Source organism: Hoplias malabaricus, chromosome 4 (assembly GCF_029633855.1).
Source record: "Hoplias malabaricus isolate fHopMal1 chromosome 4, fHopMal1.hap1, whole genome shotgun sequence".
In the NCBI taxonomy this organism is placed as follows: domain Eukaryota; kingdom Metazoa; phylum Chordata; class Actinopteri; order Characiformes; family Erythrinidae; genus Hoplias; species Hoplias malabaricus.
The window spans coordinates 38,844,972-38,864,381 of record NC_089803.1 but is presented as its reverse complement, the minus strand read 5'-3'; the positions used below and the strand labels follow the sequence as shown (position 1 = coordinate 38,864,381).

Genomic DNA, 19,410 nt, shown 5'->3' with positions numbered 1-19,410 from the left:
TAAATATGATCAAACTTAATTTTAGCTGAGAGAAAATGTTAAAAACACAAACCCAAAAGATTCTACATAATATATATATATAAAAAAAATCTCAAACTCACCACAGTATAGACAAGGCTCTAGCCTGCCCTTGAAGTCTCAGCGTGCTACACAATATGTCCGAACCATGAGTCCTCACTGCAGTGCAGGTTCTACAGTACTCCATTACAGTACTCTCATTCTACTCCATTAACTTTCCGGCCAGTTTCTGTAAGAACCTGGGTGTTTTTCCTGTGTTTGTCTTGAGCCCTGAGAGCTGTGCTCCTCCACTCCGTTCAGAGGCGCTCGTCTCTCTCGCTCTCTTTCCCTTTTTAGTGTCTAACGCACTATCGCTAGTCGTGTCTCAAATGGCTCCTTAATCACTACGTAGCGCACTATGTAGGACATATGAGATCTATACACACTGTACTATTGTTAGACAAGGAGCATGCTATTATCATTAGGGTCATCTTAGGCTGTAAGTATGTCGTTTCACATAAGACATATATGTAAACTTTTGGTGTGGTTAAGTATAGTGAGGCGACCGTTGTAGTGCACTCGGTAGGGCGTATGGAGCCTTTTGGGATGGAGCCCTTCCTCGCTGTGCCACAGTCTGTGTAAACTGACGAGCGGAGTGCAACCGGCTGCGCTGAGAGCTGTTAGGTACTTGTATTAATTCGTTTTAAATATCTCAAACGCTGGGTTTCAGTTACAGATAAATTTAGGGTTAGTGTCTTACATGTTAGAGATGTTGAGCTGACACGGGTGTGCAGCTGAACGGGTTTGCTCGATTCATATTTGGCTAATTTATCGCCGAGAGTCGAAAGTTGCTGCTTCATGCTGCTGTGCACTAAGTGAATGAGCTAACGGAGTAGCTCAACACAAAATCGCTCAGTTTACTGACTCTTTACACACACAGGCTGTGGGTTTGACAACATAAAGTACTGGAGATGTATATTATTTTAAGTTATAACACCCTCAATCTGTGCTAAAGGTCTGTATTTGTTTAATATTGTTGCTCTAGTTTGTGGTAGCATGGCTGTTAGCTGCTAACCTGCTCAAACCCGGCTGTGGTACTTTCTGTTTCTGTTTCTCTGTGTTTTCTCACTGCAGTTATTCCTGCCATATTTTCTCTAAAACATGTTTTTGTCTCTTCTGCTGTGCCTGCGCAGAGCCTCTGAAGAACTGCGGGTAGTTTCTCCTGTGTTTACAGGACTCGTGTGTTGAGGGGTCACTATGGTGAGTTCGATCTCAACATCACTGCGGTTCACACAGACGTTCAGGCTAAAGAGAGTCTAATCTGAGAAACTGTGCCTCTGATTTTATTTCTATATAGTCTCGAAGATATGATTCAAGAACCACTATCTTCTCACCTGAAGGTAATTATTATTTACTTAATTATTAATAAGTAATTTGTGTTATGAAAATACAGGTTGGTGGTATTGGGCCCTCCCTTCGTTGATTAGATTTATTCATATGTTTCAGTGAACTGCTCCAGTGGTGTAGTCCGATAAAGTTAATGTTTGGGCAAGGGCTGGGATATGTATTTATTTTTTGCATAGACCTATGTAAAACCCATATTTCTTAATGGCATCATCACATTTAAAGGGACATCATCCTGCATTTTAAAGACAAAATTACTATTGATATTATTATTATTATTATTATTTGTAGTAATAGTATTTAATAGCTAAATATTCTGTGTTTGTAAAACATACTTTTATTACATTATATATATCAGTCACTGAATGCTGAGGCATAATAATGGAACTGCCTAGTTATTTGTTTTTAGTGTCTAAATGCAGATTGATCTGCAGTTAAAAGGGAATGTTTACAGGCCTTAACAAGCTGCTGGACTTTGCCAATCGAAAAAAAATCACCACAACCAAAGATTTGTCAGTTGAAACAACAGAAAGGATTATACAATTCATTCAAGATGGAAATCTGACACTATGTGGTGACTGTGTCAAATGTTGGTTGTTCCCTGTCACTTGTGTAAAACATTTGGTGCAAGGAGAGTAAAATATTAAGGGTATAAAAGGAAAATATACTGGAAGACTATTGTGAAGCATCACAATAGAAAATGTAAAGCAGTGTGCCTTGAAAATAGAAAATGCACAACAAAAGAAACATAAAACAAATGGTTGAAGAAGAAAATAAGTTTACAGTGGGATAAATAGAATCAATCATGGAATGAAACAAAATTAAACACTGGTCTTATGGCAGTGTCGTATCATTCAACGCTGATCTGTTAGCCTCTATTCAAGCAAATAGGAACCAGTGTGATGTTAATGTTGTGTTTCATTAGTGAAATTCATGGCCCAAGGAATGAATGCAAATTTTTTTGATGAATCCGGAATTTGCAAGTAATTAAAATTATTTAATGTATATTTTTTCATGTGTGTTTCACAAAACTTAAATCTTCTGTTATTAAATATGTTGTCATATTTCCTGTGAAGTTAAAAAGCAGAGTTAACGTCATCTAAGTTGATTCTGTATTTTTTGCCAAGTGCTGTAATTACATTATAAAATCTTAAAGAAATGCAACAGGTTTAGATATTTATGTACGTGCTTCATGGAAAGAGAAGAGTTTCAGAAAGAAGTAATCAGGGAAATTTCAATGAAAATTCAGATGTGTTTTCAAAATCATTTATGTTTGCTAAGATTATTAGACACTCTGAAATGAAAGGTTACACTTCAGTAGACTATTTTATTAGATCATGGATAAATTGTAATAATATTTACATTAAATATAAATTGTATATATGGAAATAGAAACATTTTATGGTCACGTATGTGGGGTCCATTGGTGGCAACATGCTAATTCCTTGTGTTTTATATTTCCTGTGTCAATGACAGGGCGTCTGTACCAGGTAGAATATGCCATGGAGGCTATTGGCCATGCTGGCACTTGTTTAGGAATTCTTGCCAATGATGGTGTATTGCTGGCAGCAGAGAGGAGGAACATCCACAAGCTGCTGGATGAAGTGTTCTTTTCAGAGAAGATCTACAAACTCAATGAGTAAGTGGTTAAAAAGAACACTGTAAATTATGTCATCGAAGAATTTCACTGCTATTTGTAACATGTATGACTGTGTATGTGACAAACTTTGATTTGATTTGTTAGTTGCTTGTGATGCTGATTGGAAGCAAGAGTGTTTCCAAAATAACTAACAGCAGTGCTTACTTTTATGAGTGTGGAAATATGTGTGGTTTAGTGTATCCTGATTCTAAAACATTGACATGAATTACTAAAATATTAAATCTGCTTTAATTCTCATTACACAGTAGTAACCCAAAATAATGACTGCACATTTAACCTGTCCATGGCAGTGAACACAAACAAACTTTGATCAGTGGGCACTTCAGATACGGGCATCAAACCATGTTTGTTCCCAGAAGCACCCTTCTCAGTTTTGTTTCAGAATGTGTTACAGTGTGTCGTGTATTTTATTTTGACTCATAGACTCACTTTAATTCTTTCTTTTTTTAAATAAGTATTTTTTAAAATTATGTTCTATAATGCAAGTTAACGTAAGGCACATTTTAGACACTACTGAAGATGCATTGGATCAAGAAAAAACTGCATTGATTGAATCTATAAATGAATTTTGGGAAGCTTTTATCACTCCTATTATTAAAATGATCATTAATGTGTTTTCATTTCAATAATCGTGGAACTTTCTAATCAAAGCTTTAGACAGATGTTTTTAAAATAATTTTATTTTATTGTTACAGAGACATGGCGTGCAGTGTAGCAGGAATCACATCTGATGCCAACGTCCTCACTAATGAACTAAGGTTAATTGCACAGAGGTGAGAAAATCCACAGTGAAAGAGACTCTGCTGTTAAATTCCATCTGAACTATCACCAATAAATTATTTATTACTAAAGCATGACATGTATTTTGTGTGTGTGTGTACGCGCAGGTATCTTCTTCAGTACCAGGAGCCTATTCCATGTGAGCAGCTGGTTACAGCGCTCTGTGACATCAAACAAGCCTACACACAGTTTGGAGGTAGCATTGCTTCACTGCCCACCTTCCTATTACTGTTTTTCTGAAAGAAACCAATATCTTAGCACTGCTGCTCTTTCTATGTGTGCAGGTAAGAGACCGTTTGGTGTATCTCTTCTGTACATGGGCTGGGATAAACACTATGGCTTCCAGCTATATCAGAGTGACCCCAGTGGAAACTATGGAGGTTGGAAGGCTACCTGCATCGGCAACAATAGTGCAGTAAGTACCTTTAAAGATAACGCTGTAAAATCACTGTTAAATGTACAGAATTTATGATTTAGGTTACTATTTAAAAGAATCAGAGTTTTTTTTAATATACTTCTGAGAATGTCTGGTTCATGGGATTTAAAATATATAAATATATATATATATATATATATATATATATATATATATATATATATATATATATATGCAAGGACGTTTTTATTAAAGGCATGTGTGAATGCTACAGTTGGGTGACATCTTTTATTATACAATTGATATGTATACACAGTTTACAGTACGTAGATTATCATAGTGTGAAAAATAAAATTATAACAACCTTGTGTACAGCAGTTCAGAATTATATCAGATGTCTGAGATGTTTTTGCTGTTAGCATCACTCGTCACTGTCAGAAATATGGAACCCTCAAAATAAAAGTAATGTTTAGAAAAACTTGATTCTTTGTAAAATTTTAATCAAAGAATATCCAAATTAATGAATATATTGAAAGTATTTTAGCGGTTATATCTGAAGTCACTGCATGTTTGATTCTTCTGAAAATAACAACATATGGCTTTTAATGACTTAATCATGGAAACTGACAAAAATGGGACAAAAATATTCCAAGTAAGCATAGGGTTGAATGGGTAAAGTATTAATGACTAAAGTGTGTCACTTTTCACAATGCCATTATGAGTAACGGTAGATTGGGCTTTTAATTTTAAGACTTTTTGCCAAGAAATATTCTAAATCCAAGCCTTGGATGTTTAGAAAATGTGTGATTTAACAAAATAGACAGCACATATCTCTCTCTCTATATGTAGAAATGATCTCTTGTTATTTAAAGGCCTGACCGATAGGGGGTGACACACCTTTATCACTTCAATCTTTGAGTTCAAGAACACTCTATTCCACGGTTTTCCACTGAAATCCTTGAACATCTCTATTTATTCATGTTGAAATACATCTTTCTCTATGTTTTTTTTTTGTTTGTTTTTATAGGTCAAGCTCAAATTAATGTGAACAATATCCATATAAACACATACTAGACCCATATGTTTATATTTTTCACAATATAATGTATGTGGTTTAATTCACATTTATATGTGGACTGACTGTTCCAAAGAGTAAGAGCAATCGTTCACTTTCAAAGGAATTTAGCATTCAGTATAAAGCCTTTGGAGCCTAAGGCATCATATACTTTTCAAATGTAGGACACACACTTTGTACATCCTGATTGTTATTTCCTTATATGAATAAAAGTCTATATGAATGTGCACATATTCATTTGTTGGTATGTGCTTTACTCTAGGCTGCTGTGTCGATGCTGAAGCAGGATTTTAAAGAGGGAGAGATGACACTCTCTGCTGCCCTCGCCCTTGCCATCAAAGTGCTCAACAAAACCATGGACGTCAGCAAGCTCTCTGCAGAGAAAGGTGTGTGTGTGCCTGCTTTGCACGCTGGCCTGTGGTCTTGTGTGTCTTTGGCACATGAAGAATGGAAAAACATAGATACTCTAGACTGGTTAATTGAGATGGCCTGCCACTAAAGTGCAGAGAATGCATTATGCATAGCTATGGCTCAGGCCCTTTCTGAACCCTGTGCCACTGCTATTATCAGAGCTCACTGGAGACGTTGCAGCCTTTGTGTAGCCCAGCTGTAAAATTCAAAAACAATATTCTAAAAGCTTTCTATTATGCCTATAAAACACCACTGATTTGTTTTTAGCAAATAGATATATTAGATTTTGAGCTGGTATGTGTGTTTAGAAATGGACAAAAGTGTTGTGGCCAGAATGGACGCATTTTTCTAATGCATGGAAAAGCATATTCTGAGTATTAGTGATGCACAATATATTGGTGGTCGATAAATGATTTGCCGATATGTGGGATTTTTTTTATTCATTTATTCTTTTTTTATTGTTAATGGTCCAATATTGGAATTGTAGCCGATGTTACAACCAATATATTGATGCCTTTTTTGGGCTTGTGTATACACACGGATGCCTGTAAATGCACAACTATCTCTGCAAATAATTTATCGGCCACTGATATACTGTGTATCACTGATTCTTAGTAGGGTTGGGCGGTATAACGATAATACCGTATACCACGGTATTTAAAGATGTGGACGGTAGCTTAAAATGAGGGCGGTATTTTTGACGTCTGTGTGTGGTGTGTCAAATTTCTGTTTTGTCTTTAAAAGTCGGTTAAAATGTTCATGTGCATTTAAGAGAGCCGCAGGCAGGGGGCGCTGTGGGAGCTCAGTGACTGCTGATGTAACGGTCTGAACACGGGTGGAGAATAACACAATGCCAGTAGCCCACCGCAGTTGTAAGTTTAGCGCTGAGTTTGGGTTAATAGAGAGAGGAAGAAAGCTGTAAACAAACAAAATGCTCAGAAAATCCTTCACTCCACTTTGTGCTGCTCACAGGTATATGGCTTTATCCTCTAAATATGTGTGTTTTGAACCTCTTCTGTGGTGTGCTAAACCACAAGTGCCCATGCTTCTAAACGATGTAGAACCGTCTTATTTCACTTATTTTCTCCAGCACCAGTTGCTCTCTCGGAAACACGTGTAAAGTGTGCACTGTCGGGCTGTGTTTAGCTAAATTCACTCACATATAAAAGGACCAGCGCAGCCTGACAGAGCACCCCCTCCCCCTCCCCACGGCAATACTGTACACCACAACAATATTTTGAGGCGGTATGAAAAATGTGGATACCGCCCATCCCTGTCTGACCTGTGGACGTTTTTGCAGAGAACAGTTTCTGGGATTAAATTTCTCTGTGGCGAAATTTAATTTAAAATATCGGCGACGCTCAGTAAACGCACACACAGAGAGCAGTGTAAATATAAAGCAGGTTAAACGACAGTAAGATACTCTCAACCACCACAGTGCAGGAGCCCTACGTGTATAAAACACATGTATATAGATATAGAGTCATTCAGCGTCAAACACTCTCTCTCTCACTCTCCAGCGCATGCGAAACCAGCAGTAGAGCTCGGATAAAAATATAAATGAATTTCAACTAATATACTTTTTAAAAAATGTTTATTAAAGAGTACAGAAATATACAAATACTGAATAAAAGGCTTGTCCTGTGATTAAAAAAATTGTGAATTTAAGATTAACTAATCGGTTATTAATACCAGTATCTGCTTCTCCAGGTGCTAATTATCGGTTATTGTATTGGTCCAAAAACTTCAGAATCGATGCATCCCTGCTCCCTACACCATGCTTTGTTGAATCATAGTGAAATTTCAAGATAAAATAATTCTTATTCTAACATTATTCTAAAAAAAAACTCTTCACATTTACTCATACCGTATATAAAATGTGCTGCAACTTAATTATTTTATTAAACATGTTACTTACATTTCCTATATATTTAATGGAGTAAATTATTATCATCTGTGCATTAAATGACATGTTTCTCTGTTACTGATTAGTCATCTGTTTTTTATCTTTTGTGCAGTCGAGATTGCTACATTGACACGAGAGAACGGCAAGACCAGGATCAAGGTTCTGAAACAGAAAGAAGTGGAAGAGTTAATCAAGAAACATGAAGCAGAGGAAGCCAAGGCTGAGAAAGATAAGAAAGAAAAGGAACAGAAAGAGAAAGACAAATAAGAGAACCTGCACTTCCTCTTTTCTACAAAATTTAAAAAGGTTTGGATTTCTGGAGTACACCCACTCAGTCTGTCTTCATGTCTGTTTTCTTTAATAAACATAAAACACATTTAATGGCGTGTGGAAGCATCATTGCTACTCTGAGTGCAGTGCACTGATCCAAGGTCAAGTTCCAGAAGTTGCTATTAACCAGTTTCCAGAACCCAGCTTGGCTCTGAGTCTGGAGAAGCAGATCCTGGATCAGCATTTAAAAGCAGATTCAACTCAGAAAAAGAGGCTCACTCTGAATGCTTTGTTAAATAATAGATTAAAAATAAAAGCATTCCCTAGGAAGGCACTGTGCCTCTAATGCAATGTAACGGTTGTGTAACCCTAAGTTCACACAGCTGTAGTGTAGACTTGTGTGTATGTGAGAGAGAGATGGAGACCAGCATCTACACAGATGTGGGCAGATATAATGTCCAGTCAGTTGTCTCGAGTGGAATAATATTTAAGTCATTTTGTGAGTAGGCATTAAATAGTGGAGAATTGTTACGGAAGGTTATGCATTTCTGTTATTTGCGATGCAGTATTAGCGGAGATTAGCCACTGACTCTTGCCAGCTTTAATTCCTGCCTGACCCTCTGTCAGGATGACACACACATTCCTTCTTCGCTCAGGACGTTTCTAAGAACAGTGCAACTTTGCTCTTGTAACTGCTGCAAACGTAAAGTGCCTTATGTAAGGTCAATGAAAGATTAAGGTCAGATGTAGCCCTCTTTGTGTCCTCTCAGAATTGTGGATCAAACAGCCAGAAATGGGATTTCTTATGCAGGTTACATCGTAGTTTGCACAGTAACCCAGCAACACAATTATATGGAGCTCAGATTATGTCCCTGTGAAATACTTGCATGTTCTGTGTGATGTAACCACTAAGTGCTGTGAGTGATTAAGTGTAGTAAATGTTATATACTTCACTATATTACAGAGACAGCTGCTCACATCCCCTCCTCACCTGGCAACAAAGTCAGGTCACATATGCTCTATAATGACCACCATGTGCATACAGCATTGCAAACTTGAATAGGCCTCTAAGGCATTTGGCATAGCCTTGCTCTTTCAAGCATTCCGAAAATAGCAAGATCAGTGGCCCTGGCAGAGCGCCACTGCTACGTCTACGATCTGATTGGATGACTGTCTTCCTGCCTGGAGACTGCGTCATCGGGAGAGTGCCCAGGGAGCAGGCGCTGTTCTCCACTACTGTCCATCAGCTGCAGAAATGCTGCTGGTTAAAGTAGAATCTGTTCATTCATCATGGTCTGATTCATTATTTTGCAAACAACCGAACACTACAGATTTCAGAGCGCCTTTAGATAAACCTTTTGTAGGGATTTCCAAGTCTGGTCTGACAGGGAGGTTACTTTAGGCCATGCTTGGTTTATATACATCAACTCTGTCCAAAAGAACATTCATTCATTTTCTGAAACCACTTATCCCAGGGGTGCACAACTCCAGTCCTGGAGGGCCGGTATCCAGCAAAGTTTGGTGATTTCTCGGCTAAAACACAACCCTTAAACCTGTCAGTTAACAGATGAGTTGAATCAGGTGTGTGTGAGCAAAGGAATCACCAAACTTTACTGGATACTGGCCCTCCAGGACTGGAGTTGTGCACCCCTGGCTTATCCAGTTCAGGGTAGCGGTGGGTCCGAAGCCTACCCGCAATCACTGAGCGCAAGGCAGGAACACACCCTGGAGGGGGCAGTTGAGCTGGAGCTGTGTGATACTACCTGCTGCGCAACCGTGCCACCCTCCAAAAGAACATGGATCTCCAAATTAGTTATTATACAGAAGGAAAAAGTAAAAAAAAAAAAAAAACACCACCTTAATTTTCAGTTGAATTCATTGTAAAAAGATTTTAGAGCTTTTCTATTGATACATTCATTGATACATATTTTTCTTTGGTCAGTGATATGTTAAAAAAAAAAGAACTCAGCAACCCCATGTTCATATTTTTCCATTTTATTCAGACAAAAAAAAGGTTTAGGGTATACAAGTATCGATAGTCTATTGTTTTACTGTTCATGTAAACAAAATCCTAAACTACAAAAATAATGGTAAGACAAAAATAAAACTGATTGATCCAGATAGACAAAAATAAAATCTCAGAAGATGAAATTTCCTCTAACAGCTTATTGTCATGGCTCAAAGGTAACAATGGAAACGTAAGAGTGTTTCTATACACACAATGAACCTCAAGACCCCAGCAGTCGTGCCCTTTGCAGATGGATCACCAAGCACTGCGGGTACCTGGCCTCCACTGGCAAGAGCCTGTAGGGTTCCAGATCAGAAAGCTCCAGCTATGGGGAATGTATTTTGATTCATGTTGGTTTGTCCTGACTGTGCTGTCAGCCTACAGCCTGAAGGGTGCTACTACAAAGACGGCAGCAACATATTCCTGGAGCGATGGAGTGAAACTTAATGCTTGAGCTTAGAGTGGGGACCGTTTTCTTTGGCAATTGTATCAAGTTTACTAAATACAGCACGACATCTTAATTGCGTGAGCCACATCTCTTACTGATGGGCCCAGAATGCACTTCCTTTTGAATTATATGTGTACAGGTAAAGTGCTCATGTTGACAGCCCCTCAGGTACGGAGGGGGAGGGAGACACAGAGAGAGAGAAGGGCTGCTCCTCTTTATCCTTTAGGTTGGGATTATGAGGAATACAAACTGGGAAATATGAAATCCAACTTACATAAGACTAATGTGGATAAGAACTCAGCACTCAGCTTCAACCCGTGTGAGGGACCGGTGCAGGAAAAGAAGAGAAAAACAAACAAAAAAAAATATCTAAAAAGGCCATTGGTTTCACTGAGTACAAGGGATGGTTTCAGAGGAGCATGAAAATCACTGAGTTACTGAGACCACTCCTACATCTTGGTATGACCCCTTGTCTGGGGGTTACAATAAAACATATGCTTTGTTTCTGAGAGCCTTAGTGAGGAACCTGTGTACAAGCTACAAATGTGTTTTTTCACACCAGCTCAAACACTACTTTGGTTCTACTCCTGGCTAAATGTGAATGACCACTGAAAGGATGCTACTGTCTTAAACGCTAAGCTGGAATGCTGTACTGTCCTGGACTCAGTATTCTCTCAGAGCGCTGCAGCTTTTTTTGTAATGAATAATTCAGCCAGTTAGCCTCACCGGCTAATTATGGTGCTGAGCTAATCAGGTAAGAGAACACATCATTGTTGCCAAGAGCTTAAAGCTATCCACCTACACTTTACTATTCATCATGTCCCATATTGTTCAAGCTTATCAGCCCATGCATGCTTTCCTAGTATTTTTATTTTTTGCATTTATGCTTTAAATCACTGTCACTAAACGAGGCTTGAAGGCCTGATCTTTAACAACTCTTCTTCCTTGAACATGGATTAAAATATATGGACCCAGTTGTCAGAATTGGGCAAAAACAGTGACCTCATGCTTCCCGTTCCCAAGCAGAACAGAGATGTGAAAGAAACTGGCAAAGCACAATAAGGAATGGTGAGCAACATGAGAGAACAAAGACTGTTGAAACCGTACAAAAGAAATCTCTCCTGCATTGTACCACTGCCCTGAAGCAAATGCCTTATAGGGGAATGGCATACAATCTCCATAAAATTCTTTTCCCTTATATGATTCCCCGTACATTGTGTCCTGTCTAAAGCAGAGCATACATATAAAGTGTATAGACCTTTTGATATTCGGTGCAAACTAACAGGATATGCTTTATATCTCTTAGCACCAACCAGCCAACCCCCAGGTGAAAAACAGACAAGGGACAAGGATAAAGACCAATCAGAGACTCAGTCTTGACTCCACCACTTTCTCTGTTCCTACTGCCCCAGCCCCCAATTAAAAGTCAGTTTTTGGTGAGGAAGTTGGTTCAGGAGGGGGAGGGGGCACCACGTGGAGGAAGATGAAGTGGAAGAAGGCATAGTTGGGAGTTGGGGGTATTTTCACAACAAAACTGTAACAGGCGGTCATTCCTCATCAGAGCTGCTGTCCTCCATAGAGTAGACCATGAAGAAGAGATCAGGTCGTGCCGGCACCAGAGGGTGGCCAGGCTTCACCATCTCAAAACCCATATAGTGGAACGTCCTTGTAATGGACACTGCAAGAAAACACACAAATATAAATTAAGCCAAAGATCAGACTAGATGCTGCTAGAACCCATGGCACTTAAGCAACAATACATATTGTTTCTAACCCTCTTAAATTTTAATAACACATCCAACTTATTCTGCAAATGTGTAGTTACAGCTTCTATAAACACTGAAAGGTTCTTACTTCGATCCTCCCTGGATTTGTAGAACCACAGAAACACATAACTGACTTTCAGCCTCTCCTCTGCAAACTCCAACAGACTGGTGAGCCTGCAGCACAGAAGAAGAGACACGATGACGCATTCAAACTTTACATAATCAGAAACTTACATAATAATGCAGGGGCAGCTGCAGCAGAGCTAAATTAGCCCATCGCCAACCACCACTGCTGCTGGCCACTCAATCTGCTCAGAACAATACTTTCACCACACAGCATGTGAAGGTGATTTGGAAAAAAGGGGAAGAAAAAAAAAAAACCAAGCCACGGCTGGTTATGTGACTTGCCTCCTAATGAGCGGAATGTCATCAGGTTGTATTGATATTCATGGAAGGAGCACTGCACTAATACAGCTTTTTATTCAGGTTTCTGCTAGGAGCTGCTACCTTAAGTCTAGGTGTAACTCGCCCATAAAATGTATCTGGGTTGGACCACACCTTTAATATTACATTTTCTTTAAATCAGTAACATTTTCTAAGTAGCAAACAAGTGTTACAGAGATATTTATTCCAAATATTTAATATATGGTCTTGGTAAAATGTTAAATGTGCAGTTTAAAGCAACATAGTGGACATTTCATAACTGTTTAATACCCATCAGGCTAAATACTTGCACACAATTATGAAAATCTTGTAATAAGACAAATGTTACATTTGGAGCAGAACTGAGCAAGTCAAGCCCTACAGCAGTTCATAGCTCTGATAGCAGCATTAACAACTTACCCCTCTTTACTGCCCTCTGGCAGAGATCCACCAGGGATCTCCAGATAGAGGCAGCTGCCTGCCAGCACCGTATCCCAGCATGAGAACAGTCTTTCACTCAGCTGGTATTGGAAGTGCAGGATAGAGGGTGATCCACTTGCTGACCCCGTCTGAGTCACAGTCAACCTTTCGTCCTAAAAGGGGAACAAAACATACAGAGTAAACAGACTGACTGACATTCCTCTGCACCTTCTCACGTACATGTCACTAATGTTGCTGTGAACATATTTTCCAAATCAAAGTGTATGTATGCATATACGTCTGCAGCAATAGCTCCGACACCCGCCTGGTGCTTTGAAGAATCTCAAGTCAGTCACCGCTGGCCTGATTGTCCTTGTGTACAGTGGCATGTAGCAAGGTAGAAACACTCAGACTTGTAGCAAATAGACACACAACAAATGAGCTCTTGTTCAGACGAGACAAAAAAGACAACCAGTCACCATCTGCTTTGACAAAAGGCCCTTTCACAGGTGTAAGTGAACAGTCTTGTCCTAACCCACTTAGTTTCCCCCCCCCCCCGAGTCAGTCACATGTCTGAGCACAGAAACTGGTGACACCTACGACTGTGCATAAACACATTCACGTGAAATGGGCATGAGCTCCATAAACTGAGGCTCACGCGATATATAGGCTGGAGGCGTTATCTGAGGCGTTGTGTGTACCTAAGTACCAGCTGTAATCAATTCAGAAATTGAGAGACAAAAACAAGCGATTTTCTTCTTCTTCTTCATCACTTTTAGGCTGAATAACCTCAACTGCTCCTCTACAGCAAACGCCTCTTTGTGTGTTGTGTGAAACCATCTCCTCAACATCAAAAGATCAGCTGTCTTCTTTGAGTCCGTCTGTTGACCACAAAGATCCTAATCTGTGAAATGGAGTCATGTTCAGTCCCTACAAAGCCCCATAACATTGTTTTTTACAACCCTAACGTACATTAAATCATGCATGTCAGATCACCAATAAAATGGCTGCTGCTGAACAATTTTCTTTAAAAGTAAAAATAAATAATCAGCAACAGGCTTAGTGCAGTGTAGTTATTCAGAATGCTGTGGCTACAGAACTTTTAGTTATAAACCTGTTTACAGTCTGTTGAGGAATTACAAGACCTAAGAATTACAAGGAGAAGTGGTTCATTAACATGAATAAGAACTTTCCACTGAGAATGCGCTGTAAGGTTGCTGACCACTCTCGAATTCCTGTAGTGTTCTGACATGTCACAAACCCATATGGAGCATCATCACTGTTCCCTTCATAATCACAGGCATACGATTTTATTCCTGTTTTGTAATCACAGAAACCGTGGTACCATATTACCTTGTGAAGTGGCACGCTCAGAGGGAGATCCCTTCCAGTCCCTCGCCCACCCGGGATCTTCGTTAGTGGGTGAGGGGCATCAGGAGCACCACAGAGGCCCTGGAGCCTGCTGCCTGGAGCAGTGCAGTCGGGAGCCCACAAGAGAAGAACTAGAAAGAGACAAGGAAACAGAGGTCATCATAGTTGATCAAAAGAACAAGTAATGTTTAATACAATTTAGTACACCCACAGTAGTGTATGATGTTTCTGACTGCAATAGAGACATCACAATGGTGGAAACACCACTAATGTGAACAGCACAAGTATGCAGCAAAGCCCATCTCTACTCTTCAGTAAAATATCTCAACAATAACAGACACTGAAAGAACAGCAGTGCTACAAATAGACCCAGCAGCATTAACACTCTGCTGCAGGATTTCTCACCTTCCCCAAAGCACCCTCCCTGCTTAGTGAACACCTCTTTCCCTGTAGCGACAAAATGCATCGCCTCAACCCTGTGAGAGCTGCCATGTATGTAGCATGTCTTTTTTTTTTTTTTTTAAATAAAAAGTCTTATCAAGACCTCTGACACTTTTTACAGCCCTGCACTGTTGCCAGAGTGTAAAGCCTATTGTCCAGACTGCTGCTATCACTGCACTGAAGCACAATCACATTAACAATGGACCCCGTTGATAAGGAGCCATGGCTACTTTGTGCTTCTGAGGTTTATTGCAGAGACTGAATGTAGGACGCTGAATATGGGCTAATGAGCGAGGCAAGCGAGTGAGTCCAAACTTACTTCCCCTTGCTGAATGGTTAAAAAGGAGAGACCATTCACCTTAAAGAAAGGGAGATGATCTGGAGCCAGCTTTGCTCTCCACCACATGATTATCCATGTCCACACTAAGCATGACTAATCTGATCCCAGACCAGCAGTCCAAAGCACTCTGCTACTAATCTCACTGCTCAATGGAGACCCAGACATGTCACTTTGAGAGACAGACGCCCCAGACTCTGATGGTAAGAGGAAATGAGAGCAGAGTCCTGGTGCTTTGGAGAGACCCGATCATTACAAACAAGTGCGTGATCTGTAAACAGAGCTCTAAATAGCAGCATGGCTGTGAACAGACATTATTTGCGGTTTGGGTTACAGCTCTGGTTTTCAGAGCCAGTAATAGACATCAGCCCCTCTCTCTCCCCCAGAAAAGACCATATCGTCTGATCTGTGGCCAAGACAGAACAAATTCTGAAGCTGCGTCCACATGCCCTGTTGCCACATTGCTGCAGATTAAATCTGTTTATGCGCAGAGCTAAATTCACACCACTCTTTAGCTCATGCGATGCGTGAGAAACCTAAAAGAAAGTTACACTCTAACCAAAGTCTGAGAATTTATTACACACAAATGGCTACAGAAGCTTTGCCAAAAACTGGTTCCCGTCTATCCGCCTGAAGGGATGCCAAATTTGGTCAGGTTCTGAGACGCTATCTGTAGTCCACAGTGAAGGAAAACAGCACTTTCAAAAGTTGGTGCTTGTTTTGGAGGTGTGAGAGCCAGATCATTTTGCAGACGAGGGAAGGGAGGAGTTGCACTTTTGCTGCTCTGGCAACCAGACAAGTAGCCACAGCAACCCAATCTGCATACAGAACACATCAAAGCTGGAGGAGACGAGGTTGATGAGGTGGAAAACAAACTCATTATGCTGTGCAGTGTGTCCTTGGCATTTGGTAAGCCAGGCCACTGAGGTGATCCCACTTTATACGTCCTGTGGGTTAAGTTTCAGAACAGTCACTATTAAACTCATGGACTGCTCTTTGTTGCGAGGGTGCTCAAGTCCAGAAACCTGCTCACCCGATATCTGTGGTGGTACGGTCTTCAAAATGGACAATGTTCATGATGTCAGAAGTCAGGAGATGCACCCCCACACCACCTGATTTATACAGTTCTCTGCTGTTCCCTATTATAGAGCAGAGCGTGGCTCTGACTGAAATGCCAGCTTGTTTTGAAAGGCAACACTCTGACCCTCTGACATTCAGACCCCCCCTTTCCTCTCTGCAGTGCAAGCTCAGACTTTTCAGAAACCTGCTCCAAGCCCGTCACTGTTTATATGCACCCAGTGAAAATGAGAAGTAGGTCAGCATCTGAAAAAAAGACATCACAATTAACTATATGTGCATTAAAAGAGCAGTTAGAAGAACCGGCAAAAAAACACAACACACACACAACATGCCTGGCTTTTCCTCTTCAACTGATTGCACTGTGCTCAGAGGTGAGGATATGTTGCAACAGCCAATTCTCCAGAATAACACGGCAGCAACAGACGCACAAAAGGCTCAGGTCATGAAAACTTCCCTCTGCTTGAACTCAAAGGCAGGGGGCCTGAGAGCACTCGCTGAAAGAGGAAGTGTGCGTTAAAATGTTTTACACTGAGCAATCAATCTGCTACATTATTTGCACAGCAATTATTGGTGTTAAATGCCACACTAGTCAAAGTTACTACTCAGAGAGGCCAGCAGACAGCCAGGAAAGGTTCAGCTCCAAAACAGGAAACCAAGAGTCTTCCAGGAAAAATAGGGCTCAGCTACAACAGTGGGGTTGCCAATCTGTAGCGATGTGGGGTTGTTGATTCAGGCCCACTCATAAGGGCACGCTTCTGAAATTCTGTAAAAATGCTTTTTGGGTCCTGGGCATTCAGCCCATCACAAGACATAGCCCAAGGCAGCAAGTGTAGTGTTTATAAAGAGATGGGAATTAATGTGAGCCATGTGTGCATGTTTTAAGTCAGCACTACACTGTCAGAAAATCTGTCTCTGTGGTGGTACCCTCAAGGGCACATATTTAATACCTTTAATTAGGGAACATTGTACCTTATTTTATTATAATTGTAATTTTGAAATTGTGTTGATTTCATGCATCCCGTTTCATCTCCAGGACTTGTGTTTTTTTTTTATATATATACGACAGTTCTACAATGAAAAATTACAAACATGTATTTCTCCGTCTGTAGAAGAGAACGTAATGTACCTTTCAGGAACAAAACAGGACTTTTAAACACTGCTGTACCTTTAAAGATACATTTATTGTTTGTATCTTTAGTGATCAAAAATTGTACCTCTACCACACATTTTTTCTATTTTAGGCTGAAAACTATCAGTCAGAAATCTCTGACCAGAATAACTACATATCAAAGTCCAATCTCATCGACACATGTCAGTCTTCAGCATATATCTTAAAAATGGACTCTTCTCAACCCGAGGGAGAAAAAAAAAAATCCAATACATTGAGACATTGTGCCTCGCTCCTCTCCTGGTATCCCATACATCAAATTCTTCATCCTTCACCAATATCAGATCAAGTAAAATGTAGCTTAGTGACCACATCTACATCTCTTAGCAGGTGGGACAATCCCAAAAGGAAAGCTTCTGTTTTTCAGACTTAAAAGCAAATGTGTCCAACCAAGACGCAGAGAATGGAAACGTCTGGAAGTGTCAGCCCAGAGGTTATGTAAGTTAATGGCTACCTACTGGAAGGAGCCATTTCCCCTCAGGTGACTGAATCACACAGAACCATTACAACAGAGCGCCACATTCACCTGCACATCTTCGGGCTACAAACTCTTTTCACACATTACCAGGGAAACTGAAATTGGAAAAACAAGCAGGCCGTCCATGGAAAGCTTCCCCTGAGACAACAGTGAAATCTGTGACACTTTGTTGCATGCAAGTCCCTCATGTTTGAGCTATTCATAGCATCAGCAGCTCCACTCCTCTGGAGCAGACTGTTCTCTGCTGTTCCTGGTGAAAGCCGATTAAACTGAGAGCAAGCTGAAGGACTCTGATGTGCTCCGGTCTGTGGATGGGATTTATCAGTCTCAGTAGGAGGTGGCTGAATATACAGGCATGAAATATTTGATTTCTACTATTCGTTATTCTGAGATCCTTATTGTGATCTCATTGTCTAGGAGTTAAGAGTTGCCTCTTAGGGGGTTTTGTTGTTGTAATTCGATCCTTTAGATTCATCTGTTCAAAACCACTCTCATCTTCCTCTTGACCAACAAACAACGTGAGGTCTGGGAGATCTACAGTTCAATGAGACATCTTGAAAAAAATAATAGGTTTGAGGCTCGGCGTGAAGCCGAAGGCCGTAACAACAACAGACAAGCTCTACATTTCGCTGAGGTATGAAGAGTGAACAACAGCACATCCTGCAGACTGGAGAAAAAAAAAAACAGGCCTCTCACAAACAAAAAGGGGTAAAAGCTTAATGAGAGTCCACTCGGTTTCTGAAGGAATTGATTTGTAACCTTCACATGAGTATTCTCACTTGCAGCCTTTAAATATTAAAGGTTAAAACATTAATGTGGTGCAACGTACAGATATCAGCACACAGTACTCTACAAGAACTCAGATATTATTGGTCGAGCACTTTCTATTGAAAAATGAGATAACAGCGCTATAACAAAGTGAGAGCTGTTGTGTCCTGGTTATTTTCCACAGACCTGAGCAAAAGGCTTAAAATCAAATAAACGAAAAACCCATGGACACCAAATATATCTCTCAGACTAAACTCGTCAAATACACTCAGTCAGTAGAATCATAACGGTGTGTTTATAAACAGACCAATACTGAATGTGTGTGTGTTGGTGAGAGAGAAAGAGCCGGACTGTGTGAGAGCAGACAGAGACCCAAACTGTGTTTTTGTGTTTCTCACCTCTCGTCTGTGTCGCGCATGGTCTCCGTGGGGTAAGAACGGTTTTTGTCTCTTGTCTGACAACCAAAACAGTGACTGTTCAACAGCAGCTCCACGGAGTAGTTCACCATTCGTAAAGGAGTCAGAAGGGGGGAGAATGGTTGTGTCAGCCTACGGTCTGGTATTTTTCCACAACACTACGTTTCTCTTCGCTGCGTGCGTTCTCGCTGAATGAACAGTCCGCAGACCAAGAATCTTTTATATACACAGGCCCGAGGCATCATGGGAAAAAATATACACACACATACCGAGAACATAAAAACTCAGAGGAGTCATTAAGAGTTAACTACAAATACAGTACAGAAAATAAAATATATTGAATTGCCTAGGATTTTATACAAATATGTGTCAAGGCTAGAGCATTTTGCCTATTCAATAAAGTGGGT

At 40.2% G+C, this 19,410-nt stretch overlaps 2 protein-coding genes across 3 annotated transcripts; one reads left to right on the top strand and one right to left on the bottom strand.

Moving 5' to 3' along the window:
* Positions 1 to 552: 552 nt before the first annotated feature.
* psma4 (proteasome 20S subunit alpha 4) lies at positions 553 to 7,967 on the top strand. Of its 2 annotated transcripts, none has more exons than XM_066668393.1 (9): positions 553 to 681; positions 1,191 to 1,257; positions 1,355 to 1,397; positions 2,878 to 3,040; positions 3,757 to 3,834; positions 3,949 to 4,037; positions 4,126 to 4,256; positions 5,555 to 5,678; positions 7,722 to 7,967. In XM_066668393.1, the coding sequence occupies exons 2-9, from the start codon at positions 1,255 to 1,257 to the stop codon at positions 7,874 to 7,876; spliced, it is 786 nt and encodes a 261-aa protein (XP_066524490.1). In that variant the 5' UTR covers positions 553 to 681; positions 1,191 to 1,254; the 3' UTR covers positions 7,877 to 7,967. The 2 variants fall into 2 exon arrangements, with proteins under 2 accessions (XP_066524490.1, XP_066524491.1); XM_066668394.1 differs by lacking the exon at positions 553 to 681 and adding an exon at positions 706 to 1,012.
* Positions 7,968 to 9,874: 1,907 nt separating this feature from the next.
* Positions 9,875 to 19,185, bottom strand: oaz2a (ornithine decarboxylase antizyme 2a). The gene is given in 6 exon segments (XM_066669132.1): positions 9,875 to 12,013; positions 12,190 to 12,275; positions 12,945 to 13,117; positions 14,298 to 14,378; positions 14,380 to 14,446; positions 18,986 to 19,185. Coding segments are annotated over 6 exon segments (648 nt in total). The 5' UTR covers positions 19,096 to 19,185; the 3' UTR covers positions 9,875 to 11,882.
* Positions 19,186 to 19,410: the final 225 nt, after the last annotated feature.